The sequence below is a fragment of the Phyllostomus hastatus genome, unplaced genomic scaffold (genome assembly GCF_019186645.2).
Source record: "Phyllostomus hastatus isolate PE091 unplaced genomic scaffold, TTU_PhHast_1.1 phas_contig_40, whole genome shotgun sequence".
Classification (NCBI taxonomy): Eukaryota; Metazoa; Chordata; class Mammalia; order Chiroptera; family Phyllostomidae; genus Phyllostomus; species Phyllostomus hastatus.
In genome coordinates, this window is record NW_025333872.1 from 14,457,468 (window position 1) to 14,475,611 (window position 18,144).

The following is an 18,144-nucleotide window of genomic DNA, read 5'->3' on the forward strand; positions in this document are numbered from 1 at the left end:
CAGTGAGTTTGTCATATGTGGCCTTTATTATGTTTAGGTAGGTTTCCTCTATTCCCACTTTGCTGAGAGTTTTGATCATAAATGGGTATTAGATTTCATGAAATGCTTTTCCTGCATCTATTGATATGATCATGTGCTTTTTATCATTCATTTTATCTATGTGGTGAGTCACATTTATTGATTTGTAAGTATTGTACCAACCTTGCATTCCTGAAATAAATCCCACTTGATGGTAGTGTACAGAAGGGAGAACATATTCATCAATACGTCTGATAAGGAGTTAATATACAAAAATTTATACAATGCTTACAAAACTCAATGCAAAGAAAAAAAACAATTAAAAAATGAGCAAAGGACCTGAATAGACACTTCTCCAAAGGGAACATACACATGGCAAAAAGACATATGAGAAAATGCTCTACATCACTGATCATCAGAGAAATGCAAATTAAAACCACAGTGAGATACCATCTCACACCTGTCAGAATGGCTATCATCAATAAATCAACAGACAACACATGCTGGCGAGGATGTGGAGAAAAGGGAACCCTTTTACACTGCTAGTAAAAATGCAGACTGGTGCAGCCACTGTGGAAAGCAGTATGAAGATACCATAAAAACTTTAAAATGGATCTGCCTTTTGATCCAGCAATCCCACTTCTGGGAATATATCTGAAGGAACTCAAAAAAACTCATTCAAAAGAACATAAGCACCCCTTTGTTCATTGCAGTGTTACAATTACCAATATATGGAAGCAGCCCGAATGTCCACCAGTAGATGAGTGGATAAAACAACTGTGGGACATTTACACAATGGAATAATACTCAGACATAAAAAAAAGAAGAAAATTTTACCTTTTGCTATAGTATGGATATACCTGGAGCACTTTATGCTAAATGAAATAAGCCAGTGAAAGAAACACAAATACCATATGATTTCACTCATATGTGGAACCTATTGAAAAAACTGAACTAATAAGAAAAATGGGGACTGACTCATAGATGGAGAGCAGGATGACAGCTAGTGGTAGTGCGGGGGGAGGTTAAAGAGTGGAGGGACTGAGCAAAAAGGAAAAAGTACTGTGTGGTAATTGCTGGTAGGAGGGGGTATAAAGCAACTAATGGTAATGAAAAAATACAATAAAGATAAAAATTTTTAAAAAGATTAAAAAGATAAAAAAAGAAAGAAAAGAAAAGACATTTCAAAGGGAAAAAAAAAAGAAAAGGAATGTAAATCAGGAGGGGATCTGTTGCCAGATCCTTGGAGAAAGATTGCCCAACAAAGGGCAAGTTATGTTTTATGTTGTTTTTTTCTTCTTCATGGAAGTATTTATCTTTTTTTTTTAATATAACCAAGTATAATAGTAACACTCAGTAAAAATTTACAGAGAAGCTGCTATGGTCCAGGTACCAGATTTCAGAGTCTTATTTTGACTATACATGTTATATATAGTGATATATTATTATATTATAATATATATATTTATTATTATTATTATTATTTCATTGCCAGAGAAATTAAAACTGTGAGATATTACGTAACTTCCTCAAAGTCACAGAGTTAGTAATTGTCACAGACAGCTTCATTTGAATCTAAACCTGGAAGTGTCAGAGGCTATAGTCTAGGATATAAAAATGAAGGCAAGACCCAGATGAACAGTAGGGTGCCATGCAGTCACATCACAAAGTCAAGTGCAAGACAGAAGAGGTGGTTATGCCTTCCCTTATAATGGACAAAACATATTGAATAGCATTCTTTAAAGGAGTTCATGTATCATGGATATTCAAACAAGAGAAATTCCAGAAAGAAATTAACCATCCAAGGAAGTCAGTTCTTTGAGGTGTGCATCTACATAGTACTAGAACAAGTGAGTTAGCCCTCCAAACACCGGGTAGCCTGGTACACGAGCCTGGGGCAGTGCTAGTACTTGATATTGCTATGTAAATATAGGTGTCCCCAAAATCAGAGAGCATTTTTTAGGTCAGACTTAACTAAGTAGTTGCTCTCTTTACATCCAAAATTCAAACAATATAAAATTTATTTCTTCCCCATCACATAGAAAAAAAAAACACACTCAGCTTAAAGTACACAGAGGACTATATGGGTAAGAATGTGGACCAAATCCCAATAGCAGACAAAAAGAATAAGGCATGACACTTTAAAGGGTAAGTTTCATGAGGACTGCAATTCTGAAACTCTAGCACTATAGGGATTGAACCCTATCAAGGCTTAGACTTAAAGCAAGTGAGGACTGGCTACTGACATGGGAATGCTGAGCAGCCAACAGAAGAATAGACTGTGTCTGTCTACAGTTGTTATTTTATATCATTAAGTTATTTAATAAATGTTTTACATCATTATTTAACAATACTTAAGTTATTATTTAATATATGGACCAGGTGGAATGGGACATAGAAAAAGGTTAGAAGTGAAAGAGGAAGTTCTGACCTATGCAAGCACAGAGCTCTTTCTCACAGCCTTTCACCCAACTCAGGTTTTACTCCACTTCCGAGGAAAGAAGGATTGAGAGTGAAAACTCCAATCACACCCTTCTATTTGTAGCTGTTCTCTGTGTATCTTTAGCTTGAGTAAACTCATTTCATTCTGTAGCTTCAATCATTTTGGATTAATATTTTATTGACTTTCATTCCTAAATAAAAGGACTTGAGGTATTATTAAAGGTAGCTCTCTGAACCTGGGTGACCGACCCACTGGCAGCCATAATATAGCAGTGCTCCCAGTTGGGAAAAATGTAGATTGGTGGAACCACTATGGAAAAAAGTATGGAAAGGCATCAAAAAGTTAAATATGAAACTGCCTTATGACCCAGCACTTCCACTTCTGGATATATATCTGAAGAAACCAAAAACATGAATTTGAAAGAATGTATGCACCCTTATGTTCACCCTGTATATTTTACAATAGCCAAGATATGAAAGCAGCCCAAGTCTACATTACTAGACTAATGGATAAAAAATGTTATCACACACACACACACACACACACACACACACACACACACACACACAATGGAATACTACTACTCTGTCATAAAAAGGAATGAAATCTTACCATTTGTGACAGCATGGATGAACCTAGAGGGTATTATGCTAAGTTAAATAAGTCATTCAGAGAAAGGCATATCCTTTCTGAAGAATAAAATAAATTAACAAACAAAATTGAAGCAGAGTCATAGGTACAGAGAATAGAGTGATGGTTTCCAGAGGGAAGAGGGGTTGCAAAACTGGGTAAAAGAGGTGAGATATTAAGAAGTACAAATTGGCAGTTACAGAACATTTGTGGGGATATAAAATACAGCATAGGAAATATAGTCAATCATGTTGCAATAACTGTGCATGGTACCAGTTGGGCTACTAGAAATATTGAGGGAAACACTATGTAAAGTATATGTCTAACCACTAAGCTGCACACCTGAAACTAATACAAAATAATATTGAATGTAAACTGTAATTGGAAAATAAATTTTAAAAAATCATAGTATAGCAGTGCTCCCTACAGAGGGGACTTTAAAGAGCCCATTCCTCTCCGGGTGTGCCACATGTTCCACCAGGAACACTCAAACATGCACATGGACACACTCACACACATGTGCACACAGACCCAAGCAAAGTCAATATGGGAGAAAAAATGAAATCGGTTGTTTTAAAACCACCAGTACTCAGCTTCTTGGAGGAGGAACCAATGCCCCGGTGCTGCAATCCCTGGAGGCTTCCAGCTTCTGCGGAAATGTGAGGAAGGGCCAGCACTAACCCTGTGACTGGAAGCCTGGCCAGCAGGCAGCAGCCAGAACTTCCTGACACAATCACAGAGCTGTTCCCTTAACTTTAGCTGTACTGTATTTTGCTGTGTACAATGTGCACATTTTTGCCCAAATTTGTGAGGGAAAGATAAGGATGTGCATTATACATAAGTAGTACCTGAAATACCTTGTATCTATTCTTGTGTTTTGTAATTATTTGTTACATAAAATTTCTTGTACCATAATATATTCAAAAATAAATGCTAAAATTCCTTTATAATACAAAAAGTATCTAAATATAAACCCACAAAAAATGAATTAACAAATTAAAACAAAATATTTTTTTTCTGAAAGTTCGGGCCAAAAACATGGGTGCACACTATGCACAAGAGAGAATTACATATGGCAAAATATGGTAATTCACTGTGGAGCCCTAGGTATTTGCAATTAGCCAGTCACTCCCCACTTTTCACCTAGTTGTAGAACTATTTTCTTCCTTTGTGAACAAGGGGCCCATTTTCATCTGAATTCTGAAGATTTACCCAATTTCCTGAGGCCATTTAAAATTCTAAGCATATGTTTTACCTACCACATTGTACTCAGCAAAAGTGAATTTTGGATAACACCAAATGTGAAATTGAATTACTAACACGACTTCAAGGAACCAGGGCCATTGTTAAGACTTCAATATCCTGAGGTGGCATAGTCTAGAGTGGTGGCTGTCAATCAGGGATGATTTTGCCCCCCAGGAGCATTTGGAATTTTCTAAAGACATTACACAACTGAAAACTTCCTCATGGAACTAGATATGAAGCTCCACCTTCCATGTAGCCCGTGTGTTTCTGCCACACCTGTGAGTCATGGGAAAGGCCACGGGTATGTAAGACCTGAGGGTTAAGAAATGGGGGCCTCTTGAACACCACATTTTTTGTAATGAGGGTGCACTACATACACCTCTATTTCATTCCCAATGAAATGTTAGTACATTACTAAGACTTAACCAGAATGGGCAAGATTCAAACATTCAAAGAATATATTACAAGGGCTACATCCTTATTCATCACCTTTGGCAGACAGGTGCTCAAAGAGCACATATTTTAAGCAAATGAATAGATTTGTTGAATCATCTGCCCTAGTGTTGTTAGTATTTATGAAGCATCTGGGTATATATAAGTACTCTTCAAATGCATTTATAGATGAGCATGATATTCCAACTTTGGTCTTCGTTAGCCGATAAAGAGCAGTTTTCTTGTAAAAGAAGCACTTGAACAGTCGGATCACATTACTTCTCAGCCCTTTCACTCTCCATTGCAATTGCGTATGCTACAAATGATTCATGAGGAAAATCCACATATTTATTCAGGCAGCCAGCGGCTTGTGGGGAAGGGTTTAAGGCAAGCAGGGAATTTTGTGTGGAAATCAATTTTTTGCAGAAGTCAGTGTATTATGGACATTCAAGCAAGAGAAATTCCAGAGAGAAATTAACTGCTCAAGTCAGCCAGCTCCTTAAGGTGTGCATCTATAGTTACTAGGAAAAAAAGTGAGTTAACCCTTCAGGCAGCTCTTAAATATACATGAACTATTGAGTGGGGAGAGTGAGAGAATTGAAATTGGGCCTTTAAACACAGAATTCCTTACAAAATTGATTCACAAGCCAGAACAAATTCACCTCAAATTAAATGGGTGTTTCCAAAGCATTCATCTTCAGGATTTTCCCATGGGCTATCCTAAACAAGAGTCTGGCCATAGGAAATTTCCAATACCACCATAAACACGGGGCACTCCAGAGCTCTAGAAGGGAATGGGCCCTCACTGTTTGAGAGCGAAGACTCTGCAGTCTGAGGCTGATACAGGTTATGTGCACTGCAGAGATGGAGCTTTTGTGAAGATAACAAGGAATCCCAAGGAGTCAGAGATGCAGATGCCGGGGTTGCCAGGGGAAGACAGCTGGAAACAAGGTGGTCTAAGAGCTACAGGTGATGCATGTAGAGCCAACACCAAACTGTTTTTGGAAAGCACAATACAGGCCTTTCTAAGGTTTATATAGAGGAATACCACATGTCCCCTGGAGACTCGGGAATATCACGCTTGAGTCCTCACTAGCAAGAAAGCACAAAGCTCAGGTTTTGCTTCTCCCTGGATTTAGTTCCACTGAATCCTAGGCAGGGAAGCAGGCAGATCGGTTGTGGCTACAAAAAATAAAAAGGAATATCACACTTGAAATCCCCTTTACCACACAGGGTTGAAAGTGAGTTAGCTGTAAAGATGACTGACTGGAAGTCAAGGAAAATTCCATGCACTGTACCTATGTATTTGGTCCTAAACTCTGGGTCAGGGAAACTCAGGAGTAATATCCAACACAAACCATTGCAGAGACTTAAGGATCAACTCTGTTTCATCACTGCCTGCCTGCCAGGCCAGAGAGTTCAAGATCAGACTCATGTATGTGGGAGAGACAGTTTAGGCTTTCAGGGTTGGTTGCCCAGGCACTAGGTTTATGTCATCTTCCTCAAATCTAAATAAGTGCATTAATTTAATTAAAGCATTGCCCTGTTGTCAATTTCTTGATTTTGCTATTCCTCTGTGGTGATGGCTATGGTTACGTTATCAGTGGGGAAAAATGGGGGAAGGTCACACAGGAATGCTGTGTTATATTTTCGCACCGTTTTCTGAATCTAAAATTATCTCAGAACTGGAAGCTTAAAAAAGAAAATCCTAATTAACGACAGTAATACAGTGGTTTTTAAAAAATATTTTGCCAGACTGTAAAAAAACTGAAAAGTAAGGCAGGAAATGGGGGTAAAACAAACTGAGCACATTCAAGACTTGACCACATTCCCTCAAGTTTGATTCTAAACCCCTCGCAGAGACGGACATATGAGTCACCACCTACAAAATAGTTCCTCAGAACAAGGAGTGCCTTTCTATTGAATATCAGAACAACCTTAGAAAAAAATAGTATTTTTCTACCATATCTCCTTCTATTTCACATATTACACACACATGCACACACACGCACCCCCCACATATCATTGTTATTGTCACCTCCTTATTATACCTTTGGAATAAAAGTGCATTTCTAAAATACATTTTCAAAGTACTCTCTGTATTTTCCACACAGGACACACTTACAAACACTAACTTACTGTTTGCTCAGTGGCTGCAATGACCTTCAGCCCTAAGGGTCAACAGAAGTTCGTAATTTTTAGGTTTTGCCATGTATGGCCAGTATCAGCTATGTCCTTGGAAACAGCACATCCCAGACAATAGGATACAGATGAAGCAGCACAGCAGAATGCCAGTGGCACAGCTGATAATTTGAGCCAAATTCCACAAGATTTAACACTGAGAGGTGAGTCCCACAGGATTTAAATGCTGCCACAGATTAAACATCTTATTTTTCAGACATCAAAATGATGGTGGGTTCTTGGAATCTATTCTTTGCTTTTCTCTTTCTTCCCCCCTCATTCTTTGGTTAGGTAATTATACCTTCATTCATTCATTCATTCATTCATTATATTCAATGATTTTGTATTGAGAAATGACTGTTTCAGACTTTGTGTTGAGGTCTAAAAGCCAATAACTAATAGAAAGAGAACTAGAGAATTTTAAGGTCATTGAAAAAAATGTCAGCAGTATACCTAATGACTATAATTAATGAAACTACACTACTAGCTTAAATGAAAAACTTCCTTCTCAAAACATGTGCATTATACCTTTTCCCAAAATTTTGTGAAGTGAACATAAGAGGAAGAAAGTAAAGAAATAAAAATGGAAGTCATTTAATGGGGATCAAACAGCTTGTTTCGAATTCAGTTTTCCAAATGCCAAACGGGCACTGTTTCACAGGTCCGGTAGCACAGGACCAGGTGACCTATCAGCTTTTGAGTTGGCCCTCTGCTCCTCTGCACCTGTAGACCTATAGCCTGCTTGGTCATTCTTGTGGCTGACTAGTGGCCAAGACAGCTGTCCAGGAAACCACACGCTAGTCGATGAAGCAAAATCAAACGGACAGCACCCTGGACATTCAATACGGGATTTGAGTACATTCTAGCCACATGCAGAAAGGTGAGCTGGGCAATCCTGAGGGTCTATTTACTACTAGATGTTTCAATGTAGTCAAGGTTCTGTTACCAAAAGCAGAATCCAGAAATGTAGTTCTTTAGGTACCAAAGCTCGCTGGCATAGCTGCATAACCAGCACTATAGTTACCACCAAGTCAAATGCCGCTCTCATTGTTCTGTGTCTAGTTTGGTTTCCTTAGACCCATGCAGTCAGTCCTGCCTCCTTTCTCACTGGCATGTTGGCTGCGCCCATTAGGCACCCAGAATGGTGTGTAAGCACTTGGAGAAAATGTAATTAAGAGTCTGGAGGAGGGTTGTGGAGATAACCATGACTTTCGTTAGAGGTGATTCAGCTAGAAGTAATTAGAAACAGATGATCAGAGAGAGACAGAGATGTTCATTCCCTCAGGTCCACAGAAACCTGGTATAACTATGATGGCACAGTAGATGCTCAGAGGAGTGTCCCACAGAGGGGGACGTCCATGCGGTAAAATCATTGGAAAAGGGGAGACTGAATGGCCTTCCCACTACTCTGCTGTGATTCCTCATTCATAGACCTATGCTTAAACTGTACCAGAAAAATTAATTTCTTAAAGTCTTTAGAGAGAAATTTACCAAGGAAAAGTAATGTTAAGGTGTACTAAATAATAATAAAATATCAAGGCCATTAGAGTATACTTCATTCATCTTTGAATCTGACATAACTCATATACCCCCTAACTTTACTGACCATCAGTTTTGAATATTCTTGAAGGGTAACAATATGACCACATTAATACAGTAAGATATTAAAGATTTAATAGGTAATTAATATTGGAATTGAGACAAAAATTGGCACCACAGTGGATAGTTCAGGAAAATATTTTAGTTTGTGTTACTTTAAGTGAGCAGAAAAGAATCAACATCTACTATGGTTGCTCCATATGGATATCGCTTCAAAGAGCATTCACAAGATCTCTGAAAAATGATTACATTTATCCTAAAGCACTTTTTGAACACAAAATCATAATTTCTCAACACCAGTGTGAAGCAAGTAAACATTTTACACCACACCACTGATGCTGCCACTCCAAATAACTTCTGGAGTGAACTGTGCGTCCTCTTGGGTCTGACCTTCCTGGTGAAGACTTGCCTCTATGACACTGGAGGGGTCGTGGACGTAGACTCCAGACGGTGTCAGCACTTCAGGACTGGAGAGGCCCTCGGCGCCAGAAACACCGATGATCACATTGTTCCTTACTACATTTCCTCGTTCTGACCCACCTAATTTAAGAAAAGAAATGAAAGCCAAGAAATTCACAAACAGAATTAAAATTTATGCAATCCACCCTGGCTGGTGTAGCTCAGTGGATTGAGCACGTGTTGCGAACCAAAGTGTCACAGGTTCAATTCCCGGTCAGGGCACACACCTGGACTGCAGGCCATGGCCCCCAGCAACCGCACATTGATGTTTCTCTCTCTCTCTCTCTCTCTCTCTCTCTCTCTCTCTCTCTCTCACTCTCTCTCTCTCTCTCCCTCCCTTCTCTCTCTAAAAATAAATAAACAAAATCTTTAAAAAATTTATGCAATCCAACATGCTTATTTCTACTAACATCCATTATAATTCACATAATGCACATATATGTATATGTCTACAGAACATTTATTATATTCAACAAATTTAAGATCTCTAACGTTCTTCCATTGGGCCTGTCTATAAATTATATGACAATGTAAATGGATTGTAATATATTTAAAACCAATTTACACATTTACCATTTTTTCTTCCAGGAGTAGCCTCCCTAGGGATATATCTTGTTTGCATGTAGGTACCTGAGAACAAAAGATCATGTTACTTCAGCACACTTCAGGTGACCCAGGAAAACAGGAGACATGCAATACCATTTCTTCTTTGGGGTGTGGCTGATCTTGATTTTGTTTTTGTGTTTTTTATCTATGAAGCAAAGAGATGCTGATTATATGGACTTTTTAGTTCTAGAGTATCATGGATCAAAAGTTTAAGTTTAAAGACCAAAGAAATAGATCTACTATTTTACTTCTTAGCAAGAGTCTAAGTGACTGTCTCCACAGTTGAATGCCACACACCCCATGTTAGCTCCAGACCCATCTCTAGTATTCAAATGGGCCACCAGCTGTCCACAGGCCTTCCCCTGGAAGACCTGAAATGTCCTGGAGGGACAGGCTGGAGAGTACCTGGGACCCTCACACCCAAACCATAAAGATCTGGAGTAGAAGAAAATAAAAGCATAGGCCACGCTACAGAGAGAAAGAGATTAGCCACCTAGATGGCGTCAATAGAGAGCAGCCCCACAGATGCACAGACTCACAGACGCCCTCTTTTCTAGGTCTTAGGTATCTGGGCTTCCCATGTCATTCCATGAACCTGGATTTACAAACTTATTTTGCATGAATTGAGTGCTTTATCTATAAGGAACTAATAAACAAATATTCTAGTTCCTTCCCCTACACTACAATAGATGTCAAGAGTAGGCAGTTCACAACATCCAAGCCCTAAAGGCTAAATTCCTCCTGCAGGTTTTTTCCCTGCCTAGGTAATGTCTATTCCATATGCAGTAATTGTTTTCTCCTAAGATAATGTTGTTAGGGTTCCTTCCTGAATTTCTGCCCCAGGGGGGTTCAGCAAACTTTTCCTTTACATGGATAAAACTAAGAATAAAGAAAATGAATCCTCCATCTGTTGGTTTGACTGGCCTGTAGCTGTCCTCTTTCAGTCAAAAGATTTTCCTGCATCTGGTCATTTTTTTTTTTGACCAAAGCTCTTTGCCTAGTAGAGCTGGGATATGTTTTAAAGCAAGTTTATATGATCCATATTTTCCCACTAAACAGTTTCCCTCTCAGGATTAGACCTTTTAGAGTTTTTATCTTTAACAGATTATTCTTAAATGAAACCTGTACATTTTCCCACTAAAGATATCACAGAATTAATTTAAATATAAAACACTATTTAACAAATACAGTTACAGTCTTACTTTCAGTGAAAACCTCTGATTTGCTTTTTTATTCTGATACAACCAAAGATCCTTTGTTCATTAATTAATTCATTGCTTTCAACAAATACACACGTACAATGTACTAGTTAATGTGCTAAATGCTAAGGAAACAAAATTTATGTGACATCTAATGGTACAAAGAGACATTAATCTGATTACCTGAAACAGGATATATAATCTTTAATCAATATATAATGAGTGGTGCTAAAAGAGCTTAAACACAATCTTACAGGGGGCAAAGCCTGTGCAAAGGCCCTGAGGCAGCAGAAAGTATATTCTTTTAAAAGAATTTAAATAAAGGAGGTCAGTGTAGCTAGAGTGGAGAGAGAAAAAAAAAGAGCAAGACGAATTTACAAAGGTTAATGGAGGCAAAAGCAGGGAGGGAGTCTTTTAAGCTAAGTTAAAGATTTTGGATTATATTCTAAAGATTAAGAAACTCTTAAAGGGTTTTAAGAAGAGATGTTATATAACGCCATTTGAGATTTTTAAGGATAATTCTGGGTTCTGCAATGGGAATGAACTTGAGGAAAAAAAACGAGTGGATACAAGTGACCAATCACAAGATTCTGAAACACAAGCTTCTTCAGCAAACCACAGGAGCAGCTAAAACCAGAATTCAAGATTTTTAACTCCTTGTCCAGCATCCACATTTGACATCCCATGACATGGTTCAAAGACCCACTTATGGGACTTTGAATCACTGTGAAAATTGCTGACAGTAAATTTTAAAATTACCCATTGTATATTCATTAACCTGAACTAAAATGTCAGCTTTAAATGATCACTTTTCTACTGGTACAGCTTAGTTATCCGATCACTGATAACTACATTTAAATATAGAACTTTTAACTATAGCTTATTTCTAATGAGCAAAAGCTAAAGTTTTTATAAATTGGAAATTCAAATTTTGGGATAATTCTTTTTGAAAAACTGTGTGTCTTACTCAAGAATACCCAAATTAAACAGGCTGGTTTTACTTACCCACTAGCAGTGCATGGCCTAAAATACTGTAGAACACATTACTGTCCACCTTCAGGCCTGCGGTCCTGGATGTGCTGAGGCCTCTACTGAAGGAGCTCCTCACTGTGCAGCCCTGCATGTACGAATCTGCACAGGAAAGAGTAAGGTAAGAATTAGAAGGGCATCTTGAGGGCTCCTCAAATCTTGATCTCTTTGGAGATCATTTCCAAAGCAAGCTACCATATAACTAAGAACATTCTCCCATACAGTGATAAAACTCAGAAAATGAGGATTTGGAATCAGAAATCAAGTTTAAAAAATGAGCAACTCAGGCCACCTCACCTCAATGGTATCAAAGACAAGCAGGGTAGACTCCAAGGGTCAAATGTTGAAGAAAAACATCTGAGACAGAGATAGTATGGCCAAACCACAAAACACTGCATGGCTGTCAAGACTCCCAGTTAGCTGTCAGCTGTCTGTTAAGTCTCATCACAGTGTGGTAGACAGCAGCTAGAGAGAGGTTACGGGCGACGTGAAAGAGCACTGTTTACGGACCAACCCTGATCTTTGAAAACTGCATCTGGCATGAGGAGATGTAGTCATTATTTCTTGAGCTGGATAATATTAACTTTTTAATATAATAATAATAATAATATTAACTTTTTGACCTAAGATTACCAGAGAATTGTTTTCAAAAAGAATTAAGTTTATATGGGCAGCATTGGTGAATAACATTGTATAATTTTCCAGTGTACAAGATTATAATTCCACATCAGCAAAGCTGGAGGCTGACCTGAGGCTCACGACTCTCCCATTTGCATGTGGTGGGTTTATGAAGCTGAAGGAGAAGCACCCCACCCTATGGTAAGAGAACTGGCATTTAGAAAAATCATCACACTAGCTCCATGGGCATATTTCATAACCTCCAACTCAACTTATGTGGATGGGTTCAACAATGAATAAATATTATGTATATCAGGAATCATGTATTGTGCTGGAGATACACAGAGGATTAAATTAAGTAAATTCTATACTTGTGTATCTTCAGTCTAATGGAGGAAAGTCACATCAAAATAATAAAAAAGTATCTCTTTTTTTGGATAATTAAATTATAAACCCCGGAAAAGAAGTTTTGTCTCATTTCCAGGTAGTGAGGGATATTTTATTGATATCAAATGTTTTGAGTATTGGAAAAATTACTTTGGTTTATGGAATCATTTGACTTTTAAATTGGGACTCTCCACAAAATTCTCAACTGACATGTCTCCCTAGGTGGATGACCTCCCCATTCCCTTTGAGCTCAGCTCCCCTGCTACCCAATGCTCTCACATTGCTCACCAGTAAGTTAACCCATTCGTATGCCCTTACATAGGAAACTGTGCCTGCTGCAGACTTCTCCTGACTCCAATTCACCACAGTACCACTACATTGCAACAACCAGTAAGTACTAATGTGTTTATAGAGCTATTATGGGTTAAATTCAGGGATTGGCAAATATTTAAAAGTGGGGAGCATCAAAGATTCCAGCACCTTCTAACTCTAGTGGTTGGGAGCAATTGGCTACTAGGTCATGAGGTCCTTGAAGGCATGAAACAATAAAAGGCCTTTGGTGAGCATGCCAGAAGTTCATAACTTCTGGGTTAATATGTTGTTCCCCTCCTAGGAAACACATTTGCATTTTAACAGAGACCTACAGGGGATAATGTATTAACTTAGTGGTTTTCAAACTTTTTTTAAATCACTGAACCCATTTTCAAATAAAACCTAATACATAGAAATGGATTCATGTGGCAGCTACTCTGAAGCAGAAGTTAGAGAAGGTAGATTAAGTAAATTTTTGAGCAAGGGAGGGCTTTAATTATGTTCAATTGGTACCTCATAGGTGACTGCTATCCTCGTTTTACTGGAGCTGGCCCCACATCAAATAGGCTGTGTCATTATAAGCACCAGGAGGCCAAAACCAACAAACAAACAACAAAAGAGAGACGGACACAAAGATACTCCTCATTCTCATGCACTAGAGAAAGCTACGTTAGGAGCCATATCCCTAAGTGAATGTGAAAAATGAATGAATAAGGTGGGAGAGATAATGGAACATTAGAATAAATAGACATTCTTGGCATACAGTTGATTTGAAATGAGAAAAAAATGCTGCATTTGGCTAGCCAGGATTCTGCCTTCGTGACCTCAAAAATTACTCCACCATTGTCTGTTGAAATTTTAGCATTTCTCTAGGCCCACCTGAACCGCTAAGTACGTCCTGATGTCCCTTGTCAGGCACCATCCCCAGAGTGCCTTCCTTTCCAAGGAAGGCAAAGTGCAAATGTGTGAATATTGGAGGTGCTGAGAGATGGGGAGGATAACTCAGAAATGACATTCTATCCTCTTATTTAGTATCTGGACCCTAATTCTGACTCTCTGTGTGTTGGCTTCTAGCATTGAGTTCTCCTATGACCAACCCTTCAGCTTTGGTTTCCTCTCCTTTTCTATCTCCTCAGCTCTGGCCAAGATCAGCACACTCTGCCTGCTCTGCATTCCCAGGAAAAGTGGCTGGTTCTCAGTCCATTCTTCCCATTTTTCTAGGCAGAGGATTCCTCTGAGTCAGAACAACTTCATAGAAAATTGCCCTTCGCTGTGCTGGACTGCCACAGCATTGGTTGTTTGTGCCATTCAATGTCAATTTGCCGGTAGTCACGGGATTACAACATGGACTGTGTGGCTCACTTCGCATCTGTTGTACATACAGTGATTTTCTCAAAGTATATTACTTGGACCACTTGTTCCAGAATCATAAGACTTGCTCATCAAAAATTCAGATCCCTAGGCCCACTTTAGACCAGAATTGTCTTGGTAGAGTCCATAACTCTGAATTTTAATAAGATCCCCAAGAGATTTTTTTAAGCACACTGAAGTCTGAGAAGCATAGATCTAGAGAACAATTATCCATCTCCAACCCCTCCGCACCCCACACATCACCTATCATGACCCTTGGCATGTGACGCCTCGAATGTGGAGAAGAAAGAAAAGTGAGAAGCTCACAGGCCTGGACCTCTTACCTCTCATAGCTCCCACCAGCGTCAGCGAGCTCAGATGCTTATGGAAGGCTTGACCCAAGTCCCGGAACTGCACTCCCTTCAACTGCACCCAGCTGGGCTCCTTAGGGAAGGACTGAATGATGACTCTGGCCCCCAGATCCCTGGATCCCAGCATCTTCTCACTCTTGGAATACAAACAGTGCTGCAAATCACCTGAAACACAGATTGAAGTCAGGGGCCCTGACCCATATATAACATGCTTCTGGGCCAATCTTCTAGTTTGAAAGGCACTAACAGCACAAAAGACAAAGCATTATTGTGTATTTTATTTAATTATCTTACTTTCCTTTTACTTTGATTTCCTTGTTTGGATTATTAATTAAAACATCCAATGACTAGGACATGATATTGTCTTCACTCTATTATTTTCAGAAGTACCCCCCAACCCCCACAATCAATCACCTTAATTACTGTCACAAAGAGGCTAACTATAACCCACAAACCCAACCTAAATAGATGCTTATTTCAATCCAAAAGATCCCCTGGGGGAGTGTGCAATAAAATGACCTTCTCGTGGTTGGTAATTGTAGGGAATGAGATGTAAGTGCTGAGTGTAATTGTGGCTCTTTTTAGTCTTAAACTGTCCAGTGGGCTTCCCCTTTACTTTGCTGCTTTGTAGTTTGGTGACAACAATAATGCCACTGAAGAAATGGCAAAGGGCTCCACAGATGTAACGGAGCAGCCCCCACACTGCTGCCTCCTTCCCAGACAGGACAGTAGACTGAACTGACATAGTACACACTACAAAGTGTTGTCATCTCAGGACCCCAGGATGCTTTCTGTTTTTCTTTTTATTTTATTGATTACGCTATTACAGTCATCCCATTTTTTTCTCCCCTTTACTCCCCTCAACCCTGCAACCCCACCCACCAGCAGCCCCCCCCCCCCACACACAAACACACACTTAGTTCATGTCCATGGGTCATACATAGAAGTTCTTTGGCTTCTCCATTTCCTACACTATTCTTAACCTCCCCCTGTCTACTTTGTACCTACAAATTATGCTTCTTATTCCCTATCCCCTTTCCCCCATTCTTCCCTGCTGATAAACCTCCATGTGATCTCCATTTCTGTGATTCTGTTCCTGTTCTAGTTGTTTGCTTAGTTTGTTTTTGGTTTTTGTTGTTTTTTTTAGGTTTGGTTGTTGATAGTTGTGAGTTTGCTGTCATTTTACTGTTCATAGTTTTGATCTTCTTCCTTTTCTTAGATAAATCATTTTAAGATTTCCCATATAATAAGGGCTTGATGATGATGAACTCTTTAACTTGATCTTATCTGGGAAGCACTTTATCTGCTCTTCCATTCTAAATGATAGCTTTGCTAGATAGAGTAATCTTGGATGTAGATCCTTGCTTTTCAGGACTTTGAATACTTTTTCCCAGCCCCTTCTTGCCTGAAAGATTTCTTTTGAGAAATCAGCTGATAGTCTTATGGGAACTCCTTTGTAGGTAGCTTTCTCCTTTTGTCTTGCTGCTTTTAAGATTCTCTCCTTATCTTTAATCTTAGGTACTTAATTATGATGTGCCTTGATGTGTGCTTCCTAGGGTCCAATTTCTTTGGACTCTGAGTTTCCTGGACTTCCTGAAAGTCTATTTATTTTGCCATATTGGGGGTGTTCTCCCTCATTATTTTATCAAATAAGTCTTCAATTTCTTGCTCTTTCTCTTCTCCTTCTGGCACCTCTATGATTCAGATGCTGGAACATTTAAAGTTGTCCTAGAGGTTCATTTCTTTGAATTCTTATTTCTTCATTCTCTTCTGGTTGTTTGTTTATTTCTTCCTTCTGCTCCAAATCATTGATTTGAGTCCCAGTTTCCTTCCCTTCATTGTTGGTTCCCTGTATATTTTTTTATTTCACTTTACATAGCCTTCACTTATTCCTTTATCTTGGGACCATACTTAATCATTTCTGTGAGCACCCTGATTACCAGTGTTTTAAACTGTGCATTAGATATGTTGGATATCTCTTCTTTGCTTAGTTGTTTTTCTGGAGTTTTGATATGTTCTTTCATTTGGGCTATATTTCTTTGTCTCAATGCACCTGTATGTTGTAAGGAGTGGAACCTTAGGTATTCACCAGGGCAGGACAACCTATGTTGCTGAGTTTTGGTGTTGTACATGGGGGAGGGGTTCAAAAGGTAATGATGCCACTTGCTTGGCTCTCTGTTGGCTTTCAGTCCCTTCTCCCACTACCCACAAGCAAATTGGGTTCTCCTGGTACTGATTCCCAGGTGGGTGGGTTTGTATGTGTTCTAGGACCCTATGGGTCTCTCCAATGAACTCTCCTGTGAAACTGGGAGTTTCTCCTGCCACAGCAACCCCCAGAGGTTTGGCAGCTTTCTTTTTCTGTGCTGGAACCCTGGGTTGTGTGGTCTGTCTCACTCCCTCACTGTTCCTCCCAGTTTATCCACACTCAAATGTGGGATCACCATCTGCCCCCTTGCCCCCTGGGCCCTCCATTCATCTTGCCAAGCATTCTCTCTGCCCCAGCTGCCTATCTCCGCCCCTCCTTCCAGTCTGGATGAAAGTTTCTTCAACTCCTTGGTTGTCAGACTTCCATACAGTTCAGTTTTCTGGCAGCTCTGGTTGTTGTTGTTGTTGTTGTTGTTGTTTTTAAATTTGTTATTGTCTTTCTTTTGGTTGTCCAAGGATGCACAGTGTATCTACCTATGCCTCCATCTTAGCCAGAAGCCTGCAGGACACTTTCAGTTGACACATAGCATGTGGTGGCATGAACTAAGAAATCATCTCCTGAGCTGATTCTTTATTATGCATGTTAACAAACCAAAGAACATGTGTCACTAATACAAAATGATGTACCATTCCACAGTAAATAGTCATTAGTAAATTATAAAGTTCAGTCACTTGCTAGCAGCAGAGGATGAATATATAAGAGGTTAACAAAGAAGTGTTTTATATGTTTATGATATATCACAATTTTGATTATGTCAGTGACCCATACAATTTTTATGTGGTCAGACCTTGTATTATTGTATTTAGCTATCTTCACAGCCTCTCACAAAGAAGAGGTAAGTGACATGTTTTCAGTGAAGCTGTGAATTCTGTTTATTTTGAGAATTTTATAGTAAAGTTTAAGAGTTATGCTGAAATCAGGGATTTTTTCCCCATTAGAATCTAATAGATTTACCATGGCTTAACCCCAGATGCATAGTCTTACTTGCAGCAATAGCGAATTCAGTTTTGTAAACTATGATCTAAGAAAACCTGTATGAGAAATCCCAAAGTGTTTGGA

At 39.1% G+C, this 18,144-nt stretch overlaps 1 protein-coding gene across 7 annotated transcripts in view; it reads right to left on the reverse strand.

Moving 5' to 3' along the window:
• The window catches only part of PKHD1 (PKHD1 ciliary IPT domain containing fibrocystin/polyductin), a 450,367-nt gene that overhangs the window by 262,624 nt on the left and 169,599 nt on the right, over window positions 1–18,144 (reverse strand). For all 7 annotated transcript variants that reach the window (XM_045843325.1, XM_045843324.1, XM_045843319.1 and 4 more), the window contains 4 exons: window positions 14,853–15,044; window positions 11,818–11,943; window positions 9,581–9,637; window positions 8,958–9,088 (listed from right to left, as the gene is read on the reverse strand). In XM_045843325.1, coding sequence (XP_045699281.1) covers window positions 8,958–9,088; window positions 9,581–9,637; window positions 11,818–11,943; window positions 14,853–15,044 — 506 coding nt within the window. The remainder of the gene's footprint in view (window positions 1–8,957; window positions 9,089–9,580; window positions 9,638–11,817; window positions 11,944–14,852; window positions 15,045–18,144) is intronic.